The 24578-nt window shown below is 40.1% G+C and overlaps 2 protein-coding genes across 2 annotated transcripts in view; both read left to right on the top strand.

Moving 5' to 3' along the window:
* Nucleotides 1-407, top strand: part of LOC148105969 (NLR family CARD domain-containing protein 3-like) — a 65896-nt gene extending 65489 nt beyond the window's left edge. Inside the window, exons 11-12 of the mRNA XM_087838426.1 lie at nucleotides 34-97; nucleotides 332-407. Of these exons, the coding sequence (XP_087694552.1) occupies nucleotides 34-97; nucleotides 332-407 (140 nt within the window). The remainder of the gene's footprint in view (nucleotides 1-33; nucleotides 98-331) is intronic.
* A 9488-nt stretch (nucleotides 408-9895) lies between these two features.
* Nucleotides 9896-24578, top strand: part of LOC148105968 (NACHT, LRR and PYD domains-containing protein 3-like) — a 30586-nt gene continuing 15903 nt past the window's right edge. Inside the window, exons 1-6 of the mRNA XM_087837999.1 lie at nucleotides 9896-10004; nucleotides 10089-10190; nucleotides 12768-12846; nucleotides 13538-13739; nucleotides 17467-19264; nucleotides 22300-22473. Of these exons, the coding sequence (XP_087694125.1) occupies nucleotides 9916-10004; nucleotides 10089-10190; nucleotides 12768-12846; nucleotides 13538-13739; nucleotides 17467-19264; nucleotides 22300-22473 (2444 nt within the window). The 5' untranslated portion in view covers nucleotides 9896-9915. The remainder of the gene's footprint in view (nucleotides 10005-10088; nucleotides 10191-12767; nucleotides 12847-13537; nucleotides 13740-17466; nucleotides 19265-22299; nucleotides 22474-24578) is intronic.

The raw sequence follows: 24578 nt of genomic DNA, 5'->3' as shown, positions 1-24578 counted from the left end.
TTGTTCTCAGTGTTTCTGTGTTGCTGCGTATAGGATCTCCCAGCATCATCACTGTGCTGTCCAATCATTGTGTGCTAGGTTACCCTTATAGTGCAATGTGTGTTTGCACAAAGAGAAGCATGTGTGTCAAATATAAATAAGCACAGAACAGAAAAAGCTGCTCGTTTCTTCTATTTAGAGTCAAGTTAGTGTTTTGTGTCTTTGTTTGAGGCCTAATGTCAAGCAGAGGTGTGTGTAACTGGACTGGTCTGTTATATGTGTGAAATGTGTGCTTCTCTTCAGCATCATCTTTGTCACTGCTGATTCCTTTGTGTCATCATTTGTTGAGAAGAGACAACAGTTATAACGGAGGAGCAAAAGGAAGCCCTGAAATCTGCATCAACAAGGAAGTGTTGGCTCACCAGTGATCCCAGCAGAGGCCACTGGTTTGGCTCCAGTTGTTCTAGATTCAATGATGTTGTTGCTACAGATACATGTTAGCATCTTTATTGTAGTAAAGTCTTGTAATGTGAAGATAGAAACAAGGCAGGAAACAGCTCCATGATCTGATCTTAATGATGTTGTTTTTATTTCTGTCTTTCAGAACTGGATTGGAAACTATCAAAGGTCTAAAAACAGCCTCAAACCTCCCAAAGAGCAAACTTTACACACGTCATCTTTCAGCTACAATCTTTGTTGCAGGGATCTTCTGCCAAACAAGGCTGAGAGAAGATTTCTTACAGCTGTCATGTTGATGCTGTTTCAATCTTTGGGCAAACACACTCATTTATTAGGGCTGATATCAGGGCTGCACAAGTTCTTTGTGTTTGTGATCATGAATAATAGAAGTGTGCCTGTTGAAGATCATGTTTGCTACATTATTATATGTCCTGTTATTGTTCTGTATTATATTCAGCTTTCAGCATCCTTTCCCAGCCCCCTGTTACACCATCCATACAAAGCCAATCTGACTGTGAGCCAATGTGTTTGATAGTTTGTATTGGATCAATAGATTTGACAGACTTGGTTCATCCAGAGGGAAACAGTCCAAATTCAGATCTAATGAAATGATGGAGGCTGTTTCCTACCACGGTGCTAAAGTGTGACTAACAAGGCTCATGGTCTCCAGCAGACAAGCGCCTGGAATGAGGTGAGCTGAGTGTTGCTTTGGTGGGTCTATGCCCACGTCATGCATCAGGATTCATATTGGCAATAGTTCATATCTCTGTTCTTTAGCCTTCATCACAAAGCTGTGAAGGAAAAACAATCCAAACATCTAACAGGATTTGATGGATGCAAAGTCCACTGAGCTCTTTGTCATTTAGAAACTTGTCCAACCAACAAGAGCACAGATGAAAAACACAGTGACAGTTAAAGGATTTTGCCATATATGAGCATAGATTACTTTCATATAGATTTTCAATGCAGGCTTTTGGTGAGCCGCTGGGTTCTGTCTAATAATCATCTCAGCATTTTACAATAGAATAGCTCTTTATTAGCTCTTCATTGATTGTTATTGGACATGAAACAAGGAAGCTGTGTTTCTCATTGGATGTTAGTTTCATGTTCATCAGGATCATTTTCTAAAGAGCTGATATTTAGACCATTTACTGCACTGGCTGCACATCCTGTCTACATTTCTCTGTATGTGCTGTAAAAACTGTGACTAGAGGTTACTTAAAAAACCCATGGCAACAACGTGACACTTAATTTACTTAAGTAGATTTTAATTTCAAGTGATTTATGTAAAATTTAGATAAAATGTTAATTAAATTTCAACAAAAAACAATAATATATATTATTAACATTCTCTTGTAAATATGTGTTGAATTTAGTGACAAAATCTCAAATTGAAGGTTAAAATTGCTAATTGTAACAAAAAATTAGTTCATTTGAAATGAATCTCTGAGAAAAATTACTTTGAATTTACTAACGATCTGGCAAAGGTTTAGTAAAAAATGACTAAAATATCCATTACAAAAAAATTAAAACTTTTTGTTTTTAATTAAAACTCAAATTGGATTCACTAATTTTCCAATTAAACTTTATAATTAATGACTGAATAGTAAGAGAAAATCAAATTAATTTAACTTCTTTTCTGAGTAAAATGAATCAATTTCACAAAGACAACATTCAAACAGTAATTGTTTTTATTGTGGAATATAAAACATATACAAAATTTATAATATAACATTTTTCTGATTAATTTAGATTGTATGCACTGAGATTCTTCACTAGTGCTCGCCCCAAAATAATAGGAAGAATAGGCCATAATTGAAAATACAGTTTCAGCCAACTTCTCGAGAATGTCAGTCTTTACTTTGGAGGTGGGCAGAAGATTTCCACTCTTTTTATACTCCTCGGTGGCTCTTTCCAGGTACATTTCAGTTTCATATGCAGACTGTGGGGAACAGCTTCGGCTCACAACGTTCTGTGAACTTCTGCCTTTTGAGAATAATGGTGTCCTGAGAAGATGTGGTTGCAGCAGAGTCTGCATTGGACACAACTGGATTGGATGATGAGTCATAGTCAGTTGACAGTTGATCAGAGGGGCTGCCGAAAACTGGCAGGATGACCAGGGTGATGCCAACAACCTTCACAGTAGTCCTGAAATTTTGGTTTAAAATACTGAAGACTGAAGTCGTTTGAAATCCCAAAGGTATCCTTCACAACACTTTGCAGCTCCTCTACTGTTGGTGGGATCCCGATGGAAGAACCAACTTCTCCATTTGGTCATCAGTGATTACATGGAGCTCTATCTCGTTCAACCTAGAATAAAATGTAAATGGGCAGAGTTACGTTAGATTAAGTAGGGTCAACGTAGTCATTTTCTGCTGCTTCAATTTCAAAACTAGTAGTTTAATTTAATACAATCATCCATCACAACCTATTCAAAATGCATAGTCTACATACTGATCAGCTGAATTTAAGTTGAGGGATCTTCCAAGAACTGAAAAGAACACAACATTAATAACAATCGCACTCTCCAAAGTAACAATTTTACACACACAAATTGTTAAAGACAAATTTGAATTAATACTAAAATTTTTAAAGGTGAGGTTCACATATAAAACAATGAAACTCTTTATTAGATTAAAAAGGGGATAGACTCTATTTTCTGTACCGATCTGGTGACAGATCATGACATGAAATAACACTATTTGTGTATTTATATACTGTATATATCTTCCCATATTTGAAAAGAGGTCCTTTTAATCTACACAAGGTCATCTCTGTATCCAAACACCATCGGGTGTTAAACATAGAAATGATGAAAGACTTATGTCAGATTAAACACGTATTACTATATTACTTCCTGAATGTACCTTTGTCTTGAAGATCGTTCTACAGAAACATCGTGACTGAGCGTGGGTCTCACTGATACACGACCAAGTTTAACTGGAAACTTGCATCATCCCTCTCTGTGAGCTGTGCCTGCAGTAAAGTCACGGGGCTCCGACAGCATGAAAATGAAAACCAGTTATTTTGCTGGACTGAGCCACTTTAGCTTCATTACCACAACTGAAAAACTGCGTGGAGACAAAAGCTTTGAAAAACTGTGACTGACAAAATCCTGCACAAATGATTTTAACTACATCACTCACTGCTGAGTGCAAAACTTTTTCATAAAATGCTAAAAGTAAATGAGGGAGGCTACAGCCCATCGAAATACATCATTGATATATTTTCTTAATATGGTAAACGTGGTTAGTCAAAGCTCTGAAGTAACACAGCTGTGAAGGCTTGGAAAGTGACCTTATGCTAGCAGTCCACTTCGTGCCATTTTGTGTAAAAATACGATACTGTCATTACAGCGGTCATTATTAATCTAATTTTGACGTATCATACTGTTTAGATCTTTTACTCTAAACTGCTACACGTTACTGTTTAAAACGTGTCGTATATTCGTACAAATGAAGATAATCTTACCTCGGACAAAATGGAGATCATCCACTGCTGAAGCGTGTGTGTCCTGCACGTGGCACAACGGACTACAGGCGGAAGTGTAGAATGATTGAAATGAAAATGCTTTCATCAGTTAAATCTATTAGATTTCTTCACTTTTCACGGTACTCATACATTTTTGTTAAATCTGCTCAACAAACTATTGCTTAATTTACCCCAAACAAAATTGTGTAAATTTAAATAACTGAACATCTCAAAAATGTTTAATTTTGCTTAGATTTAATTAAAACAACACATACATGTTTTTACTGAGTATTACTTTCCTATTAGATACTAATTAACCCAAATCACAGTTTTTACAGTGTGTGCTGTGTTTGTCTGTTCATATTTCTCCATATTGACACAAACAGTGAACAGCAGTAGATCTACTCTTCATCTGTTTTAGGCCCAGTGAAAGATATGAAGCAGAAATGGTGTCATTAGGAGAAGAAGAACAAGTCCGGCGAGGAGGCAGCAGCTCTTAAAGATGAAACACAGCAACTTAGCCCTGAGCTCAGAGAGCTTCACATGAAAAAGCTCCTCAAGCAGATCATGTCAGAGGTTTGTCATCAACAGGAGGAACTGTTAATATCATAGGATGAAGGATGCTGTCAGCTGGATGAAGAAGGTTATTTAATGGCAAACGTTCACACTGAAGTCAAATTGTTGTCGTGTTGAACAGATTCATGTACTGATCGTCTCCAGAATGTTAGAAGAGCTTCAATGAATCATTAGAAACAACTTACAGCTGCACAGTTGTGTCAAACCAATCTTTGTGTCATTGTGGGATTGTTGTGTTTCTACATGTGACACACGTCTAAAACATGCACACAATCTGAACACAAACAGGGACTCATTTGTTCCCACAGCCAGATGCTGAGAGCCATTTCCTCTTAATCCTGTGTCTATATATATGAACCATTAGATGTTATTGGAATGATTGTCAGCTTTGATAGTTTCATGTGTGTTTAGCTGGACGGCTGTTTGATCCTCGACATGTTTAAAGGTGTCCAGTCCTGAGACACTGGGGGTGGAAACAGCTGTGATGTCATTGGACTGTCACAAAGACAGAAGTGCATGAAGTGAGCAGCCAAAGACCCGCTGATGTTTTGGATTCAACAGCATTTGAAAGGTTGACACAGACACATTTGCACATAGAAAGCTGAATTTATCATATGCCACAGTGAACTCACTGTTCAGTGTTTTTCAGGAAGCTTCTTAACTGCCTCTGCTGCCAAACAAGCAGCTGATGTCCTTGAGAAGAAGCTGAAGAAGTCTTCAACAACAAATACAGAAAGTGGACTTTCAAATACTAGATTCACTTTAGACTCACACAAGAAATGACTCAACTAGCTGTGTTTGATTGACTCCTTTGACTATATGAAAGGTCAGTGTGTGTCTGTAGTCCAACTTCAGTAACCCTACAAACGTCACTGCTGTTTAGTTTCTGTCTTCATTTATGTTGGAAGTGGTAGCAGAGCTGTACGTTTGAATTAGTTTCAGAAATCTCTCAGTCAGAACATGGTATGAAATGTTTAGGTGTAAACTAGCGAGCTAACTTCCTGTTAACTTCTAACTCCGTTAAATTTAATAACTTCTGTTTTCATGGATGTTAAACTTAATTGTTACACCTGCTAAAGCAGCAACGCTGATGATTTAATTAAAGATGAAATAATTTAGACCGTTTTTAACTCTTAGTGTTCCTTTGACTTTGGGACCTGAAGCAGACGGAGTTTTGGACCCAGATTCCTCCGTGAAGCTCCTCACTACGGCAGCAGTAATGCTCTGACAATCCATCAAGCAGTGCGGCTTACCAAAGTTGTACTAAAACATTTTTAACAGATTTCTGCCCAAATCGGTTCGAGGTCAGTAAGCACAAACAGAATTCATACATAAGCCACACTCTTGATTTTTGAGAAAATTAAATGATTTTTAGCCTTTTAGTGTGGAAAAAATATTATACAGAAGAAAAGAATATATTGCGATATATATCGTTACCGCACGTGCTTCAAATTATACCGCAATATGGATTTTAGGCCATATCGCCCAGCGCTAACTCCCAATTTATTTACAACATTTGAAACATACAGTGTAGCTCAGTCAAAACACCCCAAGGCCAAGTGAAAGTGCTGAGAGGGAAAAGATCATGATTAATGATTAATGATTTATTTAAACTCATAACTGGGTGCAGCAGCTGAGCTTTGACCTGTGAGCTGCAGCTTAAGCTTCTTTTATGGTTCAGTGTTTAATGTGTAAACTGTTTATCACTGCAGAGACGCCTACAGGCTATCTACTGTTCAAAAGTGAATTGTTATATACAGGGTGGCAGCTGACCTTTGACCTGTGAGCTTCAGCCTCTTTGCTGGTGTGAAGTGTTTAATCTGACGCAGCCTGCAGACACAGATGACTGCTGACGGAGAAGAAGCAGAGGATTTTCTCTGTTTCTACACAGACCTGGTCCAGACAGCAGAGCTGCAGAGTGAAGACGTTCATGAGAAGAAGAAGCTGAGTAAGTTCAACATCCTCTTTGAATCCTGGATCAGGAAGTGAATATTTGGTGTTTATATAAGGTTTCTGTCTTTGACTCAGTCTGCTGTCACTTTTTTAGAGAGAAAAGGAGATTTTGGATTAACTGGTGTTCCTGCTGCTCCAGCACTAAAGGACAGTATAGGTGACCGCGTTGATACCTGTTTATAATTTCACCAAAGCTAATAAACTGTTGGCTAAATGTTCTTTTTTTCAAATGTAAACAGAGGTGAGAGGAGCAGATAATAAGGATTAAATATTATGCTGAATAACTAAATTCTGCTAGTCTGTGACATAACTCCCAGCAGCATCGCCTCATTTCTTTGACCTTTAACATGAGTTAGCTTAGCTAGCAGAGCAGCTATCTCTGCTGTCTGTCATGTGACCGAGTCAAGTGTGTGTAGTAGACTTGTTAGCATAGCTAGCAGGCTGAAAGAGGCTAGCAAACTGTGTGAACACTTTGTCAGAGGTGAGCAGTAAAGAGAAGGATAAGAAGCTCCTCCAAATGCTGATTATGCACTTAACCTGAATTTACTGCTTGTTACATTATATGTGATGTTCAACAATTACTTAAATTAACATTATTATTATTAGTAGTAGTATTATTTGTTTATTATTCATAACATGGCTCCCTACTGTAGTGGTTTGAACAGTTGATCTGTGGTTATTGTGTCCCTGCAAATTCAACAATGCGCCTCAATGCAAAGCATCAAACAAATATTTTTATTATCAAGTCATTCGCCTACTGGTTGAATCACCGTAACTCTGACAGTGAAGCACACTCATTTTTATTGGTAGTCACCTTGTAAGCAATGTTCCCTCTAAGCTGCGCACGTGTGCAATTGCGCACTGTTGGCATGGTCTCTGCGCAGAGAAAATCTGTGTTGCACACAAAAAGAATTCTAACCTGAATTGAAATTAAAGTAAATATGTGTTGGTGTTTTAGCAAAGCGGCTGATGTGGAGTGAAGCCACGTTAATGACAACGTGTACAACCATTGGAGATGTGAGCAGGACAGACGGAACAACTGACGGGAAAAGTGTGGACTTTATACCAGTTTTTCAATTGTGTTGATCGGCCACGTAAAACCAGAGTTATGATAAAATATCTGCAATGTTTGGTTTTATTCCTGAATACTGTCGTTGTTTATATTTACTGCAGGAAGAAACGGAAAAAACGGCGTTTTATAAGGAAAACGCTCAAAAGCCTGTGAGCAAAAACAACACCAAAAATCCCCACCCTTTCCTATTGGTCGAAAAATGTACCATGTCGACCAATCAAAACATGGCATTTAGTTATTAAGAAACGGAGTGACGGCGTGTTTGAGATGTGAGAGATTTGAGACGTTTAGAGCAAATGTTGTGTAGTTAGTGTGTAGTTAGTGTGTCGTTAGTGTGTAGTTAGTGTGTAGTGTAGTCAATACTGTTGTTGTGTGTGTCAGAACAATGAGGCGACTGCTGAGTGTTACAGGTGTTACAGCAGTGACACATCTGCTGCTGTCAGGCCTGCAGGTATCAGGCTGTTGTTCTCCTTCATCTCATAGTGGACAGAAATTATTTTTTGGAGTGGCACAAATAATTTGTGTGGCATCAGATTTGATGCAGAACAGCTGATTGTTCTGTAAATAGTTTGAAATGTTTATTTAAAAAAATGCTGCATTTTTAGGTAAACAGCTGCAAAACACTTTGTTTGCAAAACTGAGTAACTTTTTTGAAGAAGTAACTATATAATTAACTGCCCAACATTGGTCATTATTTACTGTATTTTGCAGACAGAGTTACAGACTCTCTCCCAGACCACAGACTCATAATACAGTCAGAGCTTTATAAAAAGAAAAAATAAAGTTGTGTTTTCTAAATTGGAGTTCAAGTTATTTTTTACTTCCAATAGTGTTAACATACTACACAGATCATGAACAAGATTGTTTTTCATTTTCATTGTAAGTGGGCTAAAGAAGTTAATTAAAAGTAGTTTAACAGAAATGTAAATGCTGTAAATTGATTACTTTAATAAACATGTAACTTGGATGGATTCGACGCTGGCGTGACCACAGTGCACATGTCTGCTGTCACTCACAGTGGATCGCTCAGGGAGTTTGTGTGTTCGCTCAGACACATGAAAAATTAGAGGGAACATTGCTTGTAAGTGCTTTAAACTCTCATGGATGAGTAAAACTCATTAGAAACACTGGCGAGCAGTGAGTGAATAACAGGTCTGACAGCAGCAGCAGGGACGATGCTGTCATAGTTTAATGTGGAGTCTGTCTGCACTCAAACAGTGAAGAGCAAAGAAAAGAACTTTAATGGTTCTGGGTCCTTTTGACCCAACACTGTGGGTTTCTTGTGTTTTGTATTATGGTTTATGTTCTGGTTCATTTACGGTCTTATTTATGCTGCTTTGAGTTTCTTATACTTCCTGTTTAGTTCCTTGATCATTAGATTCCCTTTGTGTCTCTGTGTGTGTCTCTGTGTGTTTGTGTGTTTGTGTGTGTTTGTGTGTGTTTGTATGTGTCTGTGTGTGTCTGTGTGTCTCTTTGTGTGTCTGTGTTTGTGTGTGTTTGTATGTCTCTGTGTGTCTGTGTCTCTGTGTGTCTGTGTGTGTCTGTGTGTGTCTCTGTGTGTGTCTGTGTCTCTGTGTGTGTCTGTGTGTGTCTGTGTTTGTGTGTGTTTGTGTGAGGCCTGGTGCTCCATTCTATATTTCCTCAGCCTGTCATGTCTCTCTTGTCTCCTCTTTCCCTCGCTCACTCTCGTCTGCCTTTCCTCCACTCCTCTGTCAAGCTCACGTGTCAGTGTTGCGTTCCTTTGTTTGCTGTTTTATTGTGAAAGTCTTGCATTCTTTGTTCAGTGTGTTTCATTTTTCCTGTGAAGGTTCTCAGTCATCCACACAGCATGCTAACACTAAGCTAACACTAAGCTAACACTAAGAGCTCTTACAGACACGAGTTAAAAAGCTGCTTTTAGTTTGTGATCAGAGTCCAGGACTGAGAGCAGCAGCAGAGCTGATGGATGATGAATTACTGGATGGAAGAAGCTTCTCATTAGCAGTAAATCAGTGTGTGTGCAGTTCTCTGCAAACTCAGCAGGAATAATTAGTGTGAAGCTTTAACTCTGCTGATCCTCTTTGAATCATGGATCAGCTGAAATGTTTAAAATGTTGTTCACACGTGTTGAACTGACTGAAGCTTCCAGTCACAGTGAATCAGTGTGTGTCAGTGAATGCATCGTGTGTGCTTCAGGCTCCATCTAGTGGACTGATAGTAGAGCAGCTGATGGCAGCTTCCTCTGCCTCACACTGCTGTCTGACTGCATTCAGCTGACACTGAGATGAAGCAGGAAAGAAGCAGCTGATATTTGGACAGCACACATGATGGAAAGGAGGATTTCAGTTGATGTGCACATGAATGATTTGTGTTTCCTCTGCAGGTGAAGGTAGAAAGTGTGTGTGAGCTGATGTGAATTGAGCAGCATGGATCAGTGTGAGGACAGAGAGGAGGGAGTCCCTCCCTCTAAAAGCACTCTGTGTGGGGAACATGAGAGCCAGACCAAAGCTCAGAGGTGAGATGACCATCTCTAACTGTCCATGACTCTTCTCCATGTCACAGCTCAGCACTCACATCACTGCTCCATCATTATTCACAGGAACCAGCCTGGACCTCCACCCAGCTCTGTGTCATATAAGAGTGACCGGTCTAAAGATCGTCCCTTTAATTTTAAAGTCAAGCCTGTGTCTGCTGCAGAGAGGTGAGCTGTTAGTAACATGAACTCTCTGATTAAACTGCTCGATGTTGTTGGATATAAACTGCAGTACAAACATGTCGTTCCCTCAGTCCCATTTAAACTGTCTTTTAAAACAAGCCTTTGGTTTTTAAACAACTTAAAATCCACTTCAGCAAACAGGAAGTGATCAGAGCGTCCGTCCACTTCCTGTCAGACCCTGCAAACATTTCATATTGAAAAAAAGTAGTTGACATCTCACATTTTTACTCCACCACATTCAACCATTTTGACATGAGCAAACAGACTCGAGAGAAAAGGGCAAATTTACACCCTTATCATGTTTATTGAACGACTCTGTAAACATTGATTAACCTCCTGAATGAGCCGACCCCCCCAGGGACAGTCCTGCATGCTAATGATGGGCTCTGCTCTGTACATGCATGATTCTGTCAGCCACAAACTCCTCAGCTGATCCTGAATCTGAGCCCATCTGTAAAACAATCATTTTCTTCACAAGTCTGTGGAGGTGGCACTGATCATGCAGCAGTCTAACACACTCTGTCACTCTTCTTCAAGTCTTTGACATGAGGAACAAAAACTATGTTAGTAACAATATTAACAGGTCTGCAGTTTGTCCACTTGGCAGTTGTGTCATCAGTGCTTTGCATTATTGTGATATTTTAAGCTGGAAGTGCTTCGGTGAAAAGAAAATTCCTTCTGTCACAATGTGCAGAATCCTTCATGTTGGTCGGCTGGTCCGTCTTGTTATTTTTTTACATGCACAGTAAACAAATAAAAAAGATCGTTAGGACGTCGTAACATTTAAAAATATAATTTTCTGATGTAACCTTCAAACTAAATGGTAATGGAACAATACTTACTTTTCACGAAAACATCAGCACTTTTCGTACTCCCGACTGCAAGCGGGGTGTTTATTCCGAGACTTCGCCTCCGTTCTCGGCGAGAATGGCAAGGTGGCCAACCTCACCATTCTCCATCAGTTCTTCGAAATTCCACTGTGACTGTTCCCTTGGATCTCTTCTTCGCTCACTATTTGTTACTATAGTTGTGTCGCTACCCGATTTGTGACCGTTGGAAAAAAAAAAAAATGCGCCCCTCTTCCATGCGTCTGTTCCAGGGTTTGTTTCCATAGCACAAAATGGCTTTCCGTCAGTGACTACTTCCGGGTCATAGGTGATTTAACCACACCAGTTTTTAAAAATTGTATTTGAAGGGAAAATAAACTGTGATTTGGTTTTGGTCCTTGCTTTTATTTAATTTGTTTATATTGCAGTGTTGCCGTCTGAGAGAAAATACTTTTGAAAGAAAAAGTGTGTTTGTGTGTCTTTTTTTCCTTTTTTAGACATAAAGGCCTTTATATTTTTAAAAAAAAGCACAGTTACTATTATCCAACATCACTATTCAACACTGATAGTGACACACAACACCATTTTTTTTTCACTTTTTGTTGCAGAACGACATGCTCAAAATCTGTAATTTTTGCTGAAGTTTGTTCATTGCTTGAAATATGAAAAAATGGCGCCATCTGGTGGACAAATGAAAAAATAAAATTTTAAGGGCCAGACTCTAAAGTGTCACCATCGCTCAGAGAATTGCATTAATCGTAGTTAAAATAATGGTGGTATGAAAAATAGCGTTTATAATGGGTTTCAATCGGGCAGAAATCGGCCACGAGGTTCGATAGTTGATGTATGTCTGTAGCTCAGCTATTTAAGCTCATTTAAGAAACTTAAGAAATTTTTGAAAATTTGGCTATATTCCATTAAACACAGTGGAAATGGCGTGGAATTAAAAAACGCAAAGGTCACGAAATGGTCCCAGATTCACCCTTAACACTCAAACTTTCCATCAAGACGTCAGTGTGTGTTTATCATCTTCCATATTGAGCTGATTGGTTCAGCTGCCCGTCACTAACAGATGTGCTGCACATCTGCACGTGTGCAAAGGTAACTCTACTTGGACAAACTGCCCAAAGTGCGTTGATAGAAACATTTCAGGGATTTTGAGTCATTCTGCATTCCAGATGTGTCGTGTTAAAGATTTTTATCATGTTAATCATGATAACAGATGAACCCCCTAACCCTAACCCTACATGTTAATTTTGACAGCACTGGTAAATCCTTTTTAATGTTCTTCTGTCAGATCATTGATTAGACTCGACTCCAAATACGAGACTCAGAAAACTCAAATGAAAACTCAAATCAAACCAATGAGAAAAGGACTTCTTGTGTGTAGAATGAAAACATATGGAAGTCGTCAGGTTTCAAACACTCGATGAATCTACTGCACAGTTACATTCAGGGACCTTTGGCCTCCTGAGGGCATTAGTTGATGGTTCATCACAGTTTTACCTTCCAGTGAGTGAATTTATCAGTTTGATGAAGTCTCAAAGTTTCCTCTGAGCTTCTGCAACATCATCACTTCCATCACTGATGAAAGAAAGTTAATAGAAAACAGAAAATATATCTTCAGAATCTGAGAGTCTAAAACTTGACAGACTTGATTCAGATGAAGTTATTTGAGCAGAAACTCCTGGATCTTTATCCTGTGTTGATCTAATCCTTCATGTTTCCTCCACAGAGTGGACCAGCAGAGCTCAGAGGTTCCCAGTGGTCAGTCTGCCCAGCAGCATCAAACACAGCTGGACTCCATATTTATGGTCTGTACATGTACAACAACTACTGTTACATCTGTTCTGTTCACAGTCATCTCCATGATGCTCTTTGTAGACCAGTGGATTGTCTGTAGGGCTGAGAACAAAGTACAAACACTTCATTACATAACCTAATTACTATTTTCAGGTATCTGTAGTTTACTTGAGTAGTAACTATGTTTTACTTTTACTCCGTACATTTTTAAACAAATATCTGAACTTTCTACTTCTTAAAAGTAGAAACGTCCTCCAAAGAGCTGCTTTCTTTTTTACTGTTACTTTTAAGTTTAATGAGTACTTCAACTTTTACTGGAGTAGTTTTTAATAGTAGTAGTTGTCCTTCTACTTAAACACAAGTACAGACTTTGTGTACTTTGCAGATTTTTACAATGATTCAGTTCTGATTCACAAATTCAGTTTTGACTCAGTCAGAAATATTATAATCATGATTATTTATCTTGAATTTCACTGTTGAAAGAACCTCTAAACCTTGTAAATGAAAAACATTTAATTCCAAATGATTTGAGTCTTTCTCTGCAACTACAAACTCCGTGTAAACTACTTTGGTATAAAAACAAAGCTGAGACTTCATCAGAGGTGTAAACATCAGGTTAATGATCCACACTTTGTGTTTACATGTTTTCATGATTTCATGATTTCACTCTGATTGGTTCATTCATAAAGTATTCTGTTCCAGCTGCTGGAGGACAACATCATCACTTTTTTGAACGAGCTGAAGAAGATCCAGAAGGTTCTGAGTCCAGATTACCCAGAATGCTTAGAGAGTCAGAGGGAGGATGATGAGGAGGAGGAGAGGAGCAGAAAGGCACTTGTGACAATCACAGTGAACTTCCTGAGGAGACTGAAGCAGGAGGAGCTGGCTGACCGTCTCTATTGCAGTAAGAGCATTTCTGTAAGCGTTTAAGCTGATTGATGACTTCATCAGTCATTAAACAACCACTGTTGTCCTACTGGGAGACAACGCTCATGTAGGCAATGACAGTGAGCCTTGGAGGGGCGTGATTGGGAGGAACGGCCTCCTGGATCTGAATCCGAGTGGTGTTTTGGTTTTGGACTTCTGTGCATAGTGTATGTATAGTGCAGGTGGAGCACTGCTGACTTCGACAGAGAATATTGTCGGGCGGTGGAAGGAATACTTTGAGGACTTCCTTAATCCCACTGGCTTCCTCCTCCTGTAGAAGAAGCAGAGTCTGTGGAGGAGGGGACGACTTACCTGTCTCCGGGGGCGAGGTCCCTAAGAGAGATAAATGACTCCTTGTTGGGTACACTGTAAACCCGAATAAGTTCAGTGAACTCAACATTCATGAGGAAACTGATTACATAATAATTTTTAAGTTAACTTACTTAAAAACTATAAGTTCACTGTAACTTAAAAAATATGACCTGAATAAGATCAAAGAATTGAACTACCTCCAACCTGTAACTTAGTATTTAAGTAACTTACAAAGTTCAATTTCACTAAACTTGTATTTTTTATTCTATTTGAACTTTATTTCATTACTTTACTAACTTAAATATTATAACTTATATAAACTCTAATTACCTATTAAAGCGCACACTAAGTGTAACCCTTCATAGGTTACACTTAGTGTGTAACCTATGAAGGGTTTCACACTAAGTGTAACCCTTCATAGACAGGGTCTTTCTGTCTGTCTTTCTGTCTTTCTGTCTTTCTGAAAGACAGTCTGTCTTTCTGTCTGTCTTTCATATACAGAAAGACAGGGTCTTTCTGTAAAGAAAAGAAACTGAGACAGATTTGCAATTGCAAGTTTATTTATAACCACCTGCACAAAACTTTACATGCTTCTGCATTTGAACATGTTTTTACTGCTTATTGTACAACTTGTACAGTGAAAATGTTAAACAATATAGTGCTTCAGCCTTTTCTTTGCTCTCTTTTAAAAATAATTCTGGAAACAACATAAAAAAAGTATCAACCTGATGCTGTTATAAAACTAATAAAAGGCATTTTTATTAGACATTTAAACCAAATAAATAGTCTCAATCTACTCTTTAGCTTTTCCCTTAAACTTCAACATAAATAGTATTTTTATAACAAATAATATAGTGCATCAGTTTTTTCTCCAGTTGTTCCCTTTTAAAACTTTTAAAAATAGAAACCTTTAAAACAAAAAAATATGTATGAGCATTTTCTTCCACGTTTTCATTATAAGACTAAGTTAAATAGAACACCCACCATATAAAAAAAGCTATCGAGAGGCATGTTTGTCTCAGTCTATGTCTCAGGCTATGGGGAACAGATAGCAGCAGATGTCCTAAACCTACAGAACTTTGTATGAAACTTTATTACAGTTTAGTACAACTAGTCATGGCATCAACTTCAGTGGAACAGTTTGAATTTTGCCAGCAGTATAGTGCCAACACCTGTACGTGCTACTCTGGCAGTAAAAGATTGTTTTTGAGGTGAAAAAGACATGGTTTCAACTGTTTACCATCCTCAAGGCCCATCAGGGGTTTCTGGATGAATGTGAATGTGTTAACAAGGTTTTTTGGATAGTCCAGATGCAAGACATAAAACAATCCGAGCAACAAGACAAATGCATCAGCCACTTGGGAATGTTGCCTACCACAAGCTCATCTTCCACTACAGCTGCTGCACTGACCACAACAATATTAAAATACAATAAAAAAAAAAAAAACTTACTTCGGAGCTTGGCGATAACTGTGTTTAATGCTCAAATCCCACTTCAAGCTGTTCGAACGAAAAGAAAAACCACAACTCACGTTACCATGAGACAGCTAGCTTAGCCCACATTTACACCGCGGCGGTTATCGGGTTAATATGTAAAACATATTTCACCAAAACGTAACCATTACCATATAACAAAGCTTATTGTGAAAATAAGTAAACCACTGGCAATAATAATTCCCAACAACTGGTACGTGGCTGCAACTGGCATTTTAGTCTCAATTTAGGCTTGCATTAAAATAGTGAGCAGTTAGCTCAGAAATGTGCGCCGACTCGTCGACAAAAACTTCAGTTTTTCAACCAAAATGACTCAACACGGATGCAACATTCCTCTGGTAACAATCGACAGCAGCTCAAAGAATAAAAAAACAAACAGAAAACGTTGTCTTTCATTTTACTTACATATTCTCTTGCTTTGCTATTCTTCACTTTGCTTCGCTTCAGACCTCCACCATCTTGAAAACTTTTCAGAGTATGTAGTTCAGGTTCACAAACGTACGCCATGATGTCATCAAGCCTCTTAACTTAATAACTTTGACACGAAGGTTTTATTTGCTCATAACTTTCTATTCTAATAAAGATCCCTTAAGTAAAAGTTGAATCTGCTTATAATTTTTACGGTGTTTTGACTTGGTTGCTACTTTTGATTTCTATGATTATAAAACTTTTGAGCCCATTGTACTTTAGGGTTTACAGTGTAGAGCACCTGGGGTGGATGAGGTTTCCTGAAGACTTTAAGAAGGAGGTCCCAAGGGTGTGTTCCAAATATAGGGGGATCACACTCCTTAGCCTACCTGGGAAAGTCTATGCCAGGATGCTGGAAAGGAGAGTCCGTCTGTCCGACTGAACCTCGAATGCAGGAAGAAAAGTTTGGTTTTCATCCAGGTTTTGGAACACTGGATCAGCTCTTTATCCCCTCAAATATACTTGAGGATGCATTGGTGTTTGTCCAATCAGTCTACATATGTTTTGTGGACCTGGAGAAGGTATTCAGCAGTGTTCGGTGGTCTCAGAATCTGATCTCTGCTTTTCGCAGATAATGTGGTTCTGCTGCCCTAATTAGATGATGGCCTCCAGCTCGTACCAGAACGGTTCATGCCTGATTGTGAAGTGGTGGAAATGAGAATCGGCACCTCCAAATCTGGGGCCATGGTCCTTAGCCGGAAAGGGGTTGAGTGCTCACTCTGGGACAAGAATGAGTTCCTGCCCCAAGTGGAGTTCAAATATCTCGGGGCCTTGTTAACAAGTGACGGGAGAACAGACGGATTGGTGGTACTGCTGCTGCAGTGATGCGAACGCTGTACCCGTCTGTCATGGTGAAGAGAGAGCTGAGTTTAAAAGCAAAAGTCTCACGTGTCGATCTACATCCCTAACCTCACTTATATTAGTGACCAAAAGAGCAAGTTTGCAGATACAAGCGGTGGAAATGGGCTTCCTCTGAAGGGCTGCTGGCTTCTGCCTTAGGAATAGGGTGAGAAGTTCGGCCACCTGGGATGGCCTCAGAGCAGAGCCGCTGCTCCTCCACATTGAAAGAAGCCAGTTGAGGTTGTTTGGGTCTGACAAGGATGCCTCCTGGGTGCCTACTAAATGAGGTGTTCTGGGCATGTCAAACCGAGGCAGACCCAGGACACGCTGGAAAGATTATATATCTCTGCTTGCCTGGGAACACCTTGATGTTCCCCCAGAAAAGCTGGAGGAAGTGGTCATGAAGAGGGTTGTCTGGGCTTCTCTACCTAGGCTGCTGCCTCCTTGACCGGCCCTGGAAAAGCAGAAAAATATAAATGGATGGATGGATGACTAGAACATTTGGTATTGTCTTAAGAGATGGACCAACATGTAGCCAAATATCCATGCTTTAAAAAAATGAGACGTAATGTTTTGCATTCTTTTTCCAGAACATTTTCCAACGGTATGTCAACGTAACCTTAAATCTGCACTGAAGAAGAAGTTCCAGTGTGTGTTTGAGGGGATCGCTAAAGCAGGAAACCCAACCCTCCTGAATCAGATCTACACAGAGCTCTACATCACAGAGGGAGGGACTGCAGAGGTCAATGATGAACATGAGGTCAGACAGATTGAAACAGCATCCAGGACCAAACCAGACAGACCAGAAACAACAATCAGACAAGAAGACATCTTTAAAGCCTCACCTGGAAGAGATGAACCAATCAGAACAGTGCTGACAAAGGGCGTGGCTGGCATTGGGAAAACAGTCTTAACACAGAAATACACCCTGGACTGGGCTGAAGACAAAGCAAACCAGGACATCCAGTTCATATTTCCATTCACTTTCAGAGAGCTGAATGTGCTGAAAGACGAAGAGTTCAGCTTGGTGGGACTTGTTCATCACTTCTTTACTGAAACCAAAGAAGCAGGAATCTGCAGCTTTGAAGACTTCCAGGTTGTGTTCATCTTTGATGGTCTGGATGAGTGTCGACTTCCTCTGGACTTCCACAAAACTACAATCCTAACTGACCCTAGAAAGTCCACCTCAGTGGATGTGCTGCTGATAAACCTCATCAGGGGGACACTGCTTCCCTCTGCTCGCCTCTGGATAACCACACGACCTGCAGCAGCCAATCAGATCCCTCCTGACTGTGTTGGCATGGTGACAGAGGTCAGAGGGTTCACTGACCCACAGAAGGAGGAGTACTTCAGGAAGAGATTCAGAGATGAGGAGCAGGCCAGCAGGATCATCTCCCACATCAAGAAAGCTCGAAGCCTCCACATCATGTGCCACATCCCAGTCTTCTGCTGGATCACTGCTACAGTTCTGGAGGATGTGCTGGAAACCAGAGAGGGAGGACAGCTGCCCAAGACCCTGACTGAGATGTACATCCACTTCCTGGTGGTTCAGGCCAAAGTGAAGAAGGTCAAGTATGATGGAGGAGCTGAGACAGATCCACACTGGAGTCCAGAGAGCAGGAAGATGATTGAGTCTCTGGGAAAACTGGCTTTTGATCAGCTGCAGAAAGGAAACCTGATCTTCAATGAATCAGACCTGACAGGGTGTGGCATCGATAATAAAGCAGCCTCAGTGTACTCAGGAGTGTTCACACAGATCTTTAAAGAGGAGAGAGGACTGTACCAGGACAAGGTGTTCTGCTTCATCCATCTGAGTGTTCAGGAGTTTCTGGCTGCTCTTCATGTCCATCTGACCTTCATCAACTCTGGACTCAATCTGCTGGAAGAGCAACAAACAACCTCCAAGCGGTCTAGTTTTTTTAGAAAAACAGAGTCTCTCCACCAGAGTGCTGTGAACAAGGCCCTACAGAGTCCAAATGGACACCTGGACTTGTTCCTCCGCTTCCTCCTGGGTCTTTCACTGCAGACCAATCAGACTCTCCTACGAGGTCTGCTGACACAGACAGGAAGTAGCTCACAGACCAATAAGAAAACAGTCCAGTACATCAAGGAGAAGCTCAGTGAGAATTTGTCTGCAGAGAAAAGCATCAATCTGTTCCACTGTCTGAATGAACTGAATGATCGTTCTCTAATGGAGGAGATCCAACAGTCCCTTAGATCAGGAAGTCTCTCCACAGATGAACTGTCTCCTGCTCAGTGGTCAGCTCTGGTCTTCATCTTACTGTCATCAGAAAAAGATCTGGATGTGTTTGACCTGAAGAAATACTCTGCTTCAGAGGAGGCTCTTCTGAGGCTTCTGCCAGTGGTCAAAGCCTCCAACAAAGCTCTGTGAGTACATTTGTACTCATGTCTTTACTTTTGACATCCAACTGTGTCAGTAATTTATTTCCCCAGGCTTTATGTCTTTGTATGAATTTGTATCCTAAAGTTTTGGGATTTCTCCAATACAAATATAACCTCTTTGATGCCTCCAGAACTCGGTGTACTCGAGACGCTGAATTCACCATAAACTCTGATCATCACTGCTGCTGTTATGTTATCAGTTTTTGTTTAAACAATTAGGCTGCATGTGCCTAATGTTGTGATACTTTATATTCACATGCATGCTCCTAGATACATTTCTACTGCAGGTCTATTTTTAGTCACAAATATTGGTGAAACACTTGCTTTTACATGCATGGTGGGTCCTGCATTAAAGAAAGCATTTGAATTACTCAGTGAATCATGGCAGCCAGAGAAACATCCTTAGTTTCACTTTAAACTAAACTCTGCTTCGGTCTTCCACAGTGTTTTTGTTGTTTCTTTGTTGTTGTTGGCCTGCTCTCTCCTCTCACTCCAATCTGGTTACAGCAGATGTTTGTCCCTCCCTGAACCTGCAGACTTGGGTGCAGCACCTCAGTTCATCTTCAGTCTGAAACCAGCTGTTTTAGCTATATACCCTCAAGCACACCTTCCCTGGTTATCTCTGCTGTGGTTGCTATAAAATGTAATCTTGATTAAAAAAACAAAGAACAAAAAAAAGTAAACTAAAGTCAGACTTGATGCCGTTTATTGGAAGAATGGTGCCTGTTTGTTAGTCTTTGATGATAAACTGCACTACAGTCTAAAGCAAACCTTCTGACTTTATTGACTTTATGCATGTATATACTCTTCCTGTTCACCTTGGACACACAACAGCTCTCTGTTTGTTGTGATTGGATCTAGAACAGCCAACATATCCTAATCTAGATGATTTTTAAGGTGGTATCTGGGAGGAAAAGTTAAAAATCAGCTTGGATGGCCTGTACTTTATGATGGCCTTGGTTGCACCACTTTGATAGCCATGCAGGGTGGTTCACTCCTTGGGCAAGAAGACCGAGGAGTGAGCCACCCTTGGTCAAAACTTGGTCATTCAAGCTCACTGTTTTCCCCTTGTTGGTTGATGATAGTATTTTTTTTTTTTACCTGACTTATAGTCATCATTGTCTTCAAATTAACTCACACACTGCTGACTGCTGTAGCTTACCTGGCTGAGCAGGTGACCCATGTACTGAAAGTTAGAGTCGTGACTCCAGGGCCTGGTTTGAGTCTGCCCAAGACCATTTCCTGTGTGTTATTCTCCTCACTTCTCCCTCCCTTCCTGTCTTCTCTGTCCTATACAGTGAAGACAAAAGGCCTCAAGTTGTGAAAACTCTTCCCCTTCATCATCTTCCAAATCATCTCTCTCATCTAAAATCACCAGTATTCTCTGAGTAGAGAATCTTTTCACAATCTTGAATGATAAGGATCCAAGTGGGTAAAGTTATTTATTTGTTGTGTTCCTATTTGCAGCTGGGATAGATTGTGAAAAACTCTCGGCTGCCAAAATTACATTCAGTTTAGAAGAAAAACATTGAGTGAAGTGTTTGTTTCATCATCCTTCACAACTCATCAACCAGGTGTCACAAACTGCAGCAGAACAGTACAAAGCATGTCATACATACATGTCATACATACAATGTAGCTTGCCATCACCAGTGTGTGAATGTGTGCGTGAATGGGTGGATGACAGGTTGTGTAAAGCGCTTTGGGGTCCTTAGGGACTAGAAAAGCGCTATACAAATACAGGCCATTTACCATTTACCATACTGGATGGCTGCAGCAACCAGAGTTTTACCTACCTTTGGTATTTCTTGACAGCATGACCGTAATATTTACTGAACAGAGTCGTCTTCTGTAATCTTTTCAGATTAAGATTCAGAACACTGTATTTATTTTCAAGGGGCTATTAGCATACTGACCTTGCCAACCGTACATACAATACACAAACATCACATTGGGGAGACAGGTCAGGCTAGGTAGCTGGCCGGTCAGCCGCTAGAGCAGCGACCTGGAACCGAACAGCGGAAAATGCACAACATCAGGAAAGATGAGGAGAAAAAAGAACTTTCCCCAGACTGAGCTCCAACAGGGAGATCAGTTTGAGAACAGAAAAAAAATGACCTTAGCGCAGAACACATGAAAACTCTTAATGCGCCATAGAAACACATGACAAGCAACAGGGATGGGTAAAAGGTGAGAGACAGCCGGTGTAAACAGCGCATCCGGGCCTGCAGCATTAGCGCTGGTCCCCTTGACCCACCGTCTGCACCGGGAGGGGATAAGCATGCTTAGGATGGGAAGGAACAGTCTAAACACCGTCTGTTATCAGGGTGAGATTTGTTATGTTCAGCTCCAGCCTTGAGACTACAGCTGGCGCCGGTATGTTAGCCGCATGAAATGATGGTGGTTTTCTTTGGTGCGAACAACTGCATGTCAATTTCACAGCTGATCTAACAGTCCGTCACTCGTCTCTCAATCTCCCGTTGGAGAGCCACGAGCTTCTCCGACAGGTTATCAGTTTTGCGCTCAAAGAGCAAAGTCTGAGAACTCACGACCGCCATGAGCTTCTTCAAGATCTTATCTGTGCTGCGATCAATGAGCCCATTTTGAGAAGTCACGACCCGTCCCATTGTTTCAGTCACAGCGGGCAGCCTTGCGGGGTTTTGAACAGCTGATTCCGCTTTCTTTAATCTTCAATAAGCCAGGACCAAGCCAGCTACGATCAGCATGAACCCTTTGCTGCTGTGAATGTCCGTGTTGCTATATTTCAGTATCAGGCTCTAAATGTACAAATGGATCTGAGAAGATTTCCAATCATGTTTCTACTAGATTTACAGTTTGTTTTCATGTCTTCTGACTCAGAAAGTGGAGCAGGAGGAGCTTACAAGGAGTAAGTGCTGATATAGAAGAAGAGTTGTGTTTTAATGAAGCTATTTAGTTAACCAATAATTGTATTGCATGCTGGCATTAAAAAATGTTTCATTTCACTGATTTAATTAATTTGTTTGTTTGTTTTCTTCCAGACTGAGTGGCTGTAACCTCTCAGAGAGAAGCTGTGATGCTCTGTCCTCAGTTCTCAACTCCCAGTCCTCTAGTCTGAGACAGCTGGACCTGAGTAACAATGACCTGCGGGATTCAGGAGTGAAGCTTCTGTCTGCTGCACTGCAGAGTCCACATTGTACACTGGAAACTCTCAGGTCAGGATCCAAACATCCCCACTGCTGATCATTAAATGATATTATTGTATAAACAACCAAGCTTTACAGAATTGGCAGGTAAACTTTTCTTTATCTTTGGATTGCTTAGGAGATTCTTAATTACTGTCTGAACATTTTTTTACAGTCACATATTTTGTTTTAATGGTAAAACAGAATTATTGTTCAGTTCAATGAGCAGGTAGCTGTGAGATTCATAATAATGAGGTATATTTGTATTAAAGATGACTAAACTTGAACAGTAGCTGTGTGAGTTACTGTGTTTGCTCATGTGTGCTGATGTTATGAGTAATTTAAAGTTGAAGTAAACTTGTAATGAGTTTAATCGAGTTTCTGAAGTAACTGTACTTGGAGATATTTATGAGTTTACTAAAGTCCTGGAGCAGGAGGCTGTTTGTAGCATAGAGGAACCCAGACCTCAGCTTTGTCTCCTGGGTTTCTGTTTCTGCTGTTACAGTTTCCCCTCATCGTTCCCTTCAACAGTCTTCTCACCGTAACAAATCAAAGTGTTACTGTATAGATTCTCGTCTTAATGTTGCCATGTGCTATTAAAACTAAAAGCGATGTTTCATACACCCACGTGGTTCAGTCACACAGTAACTGATGGTAAATAATGTTTGTGTTGAGCACATCGTACAATTCAGCTGCTCCACACAGATCTCAGGTTTACATGCTGGAACAGTTTGTGATCATGAAGGATAAACCTCACTTCCTCTTTGTTTCATACAGATGTGACATGAACAATAACACATTCATGAAATCCTTTTAGGAACACAAACACTATTGTAGCTGGAGAATATATTTGAATGTAGGATAATGTAGGGGATCCAAAACAACTGTAATAACTAACCACCACCTCACCATTTGGGTTGGTAGCTGCATGTTGATTGATGAAGTCATTTTCTTCTTCCTCCATTTCTACCTTATTAACATCAGATTAAAAGCTGCACAGAGACAGGCACTGGACATGTTTAGCCTAGCTTAGTACAAGGACTGGGCATGGGGGAAACGGCTCTCATCAGTGGATCAAAACATGAAAACAAATCTGAAGTAAAGTTTTGTTGAAGTGAACTGTGGTGGTGCCCAATGTTCCCTCTAAGCTGCGCGCGTGCGTAATTGCGCGCTGCTGGCACGGTCTCTGCACACAGAAAATCTGTGTTGCGCACAAAAAAAAATCAAATCTCAATTGAAATTAAAATTAATACTTTAACAATTCTGTTTTGCAGTGTTAGTCAGTAAGTGACTGGCTGCTCCTGTACGGGTTTAGAACGATGCCACCTTATCCTATAGTCCAGCCAATAATGCGATTCACATTCGTATATACGCAGCTAATCAACGTCGTTGACAGGCTATGACAGCGTCCTTATGTGCCGACACCGTTGTTTTAGCGAGCAAAGCGGCTGATGTGGAGTGAAGCCACGTTAAAGACAATGTGTACAACCATTGGACCATGTGAGCAGGACAGACAGAACAATTGACGGAATAAGTGTGGACTTTATACCAGTTTTTAAATTGTGTTGATCGGCCACGTAAAACCAGAGTTATGATAAAAATATCTGCAATGTTTGGTTTTCTTCCTGAATACTATCGTTGTTTATAACAACGATAGTATTCAGTATTTATTGCAACAAACTTTGTTGTTTGCAAAACTCAGTAACTTTTTTGAAGAAGTAACTATATAATTAATTGCCCAACATTGGTCATTATATCCTGTATTTTGCAGACAGAGAGTTACAGACTCTCTCCCAGACCACAGACTCATAATACAAGTCAGAGCTTTATGAAAACAGAAAAAATAAAGCTGTGTTTTCAAAATTGGAGTTCAAGTTATTTTTACTTCCAATAGTTTTAACATACTACACAGGTCATGAACAAGATTTCTTTTTCATTTTTATTGTAAGTGGGCTAAAACAGTTAATTAAAAGTAGTCTAACATAAATGTAAATGCTGTAATTTGATTATTTTAATAAACATGTATCTTGGATGGATTCGATGCTGGCGTGACCACAGTTCACACGTCTGCTGTCGCTCACAGTGGTCCAAGGGACCGCTCAGGGAGTTTGTGTGTTCGCTCAGACACATGAAAC

This window comes from Neolamprologus brichardi, chromosome 3, assembly GCF_056152115.1.
Source record: "Neolamprologus brichardi isolate AB-2024 chromosome 3, ASM5615211v1, whole genome shotgun sequence".
In the NCBI taxonomy this organism is placed as follows: Eukaryota; Metazoa; Chordata; class Actinopteri; order Cichliformes; family Cichlidae; genus Neolamprologus; species Neolamprologus brichardi.
The sequence above is the reverse complement of the archived record's forward strand: the minus strand, read 5'-3'. Positions and strand labels throughout refer to the sequence as shown.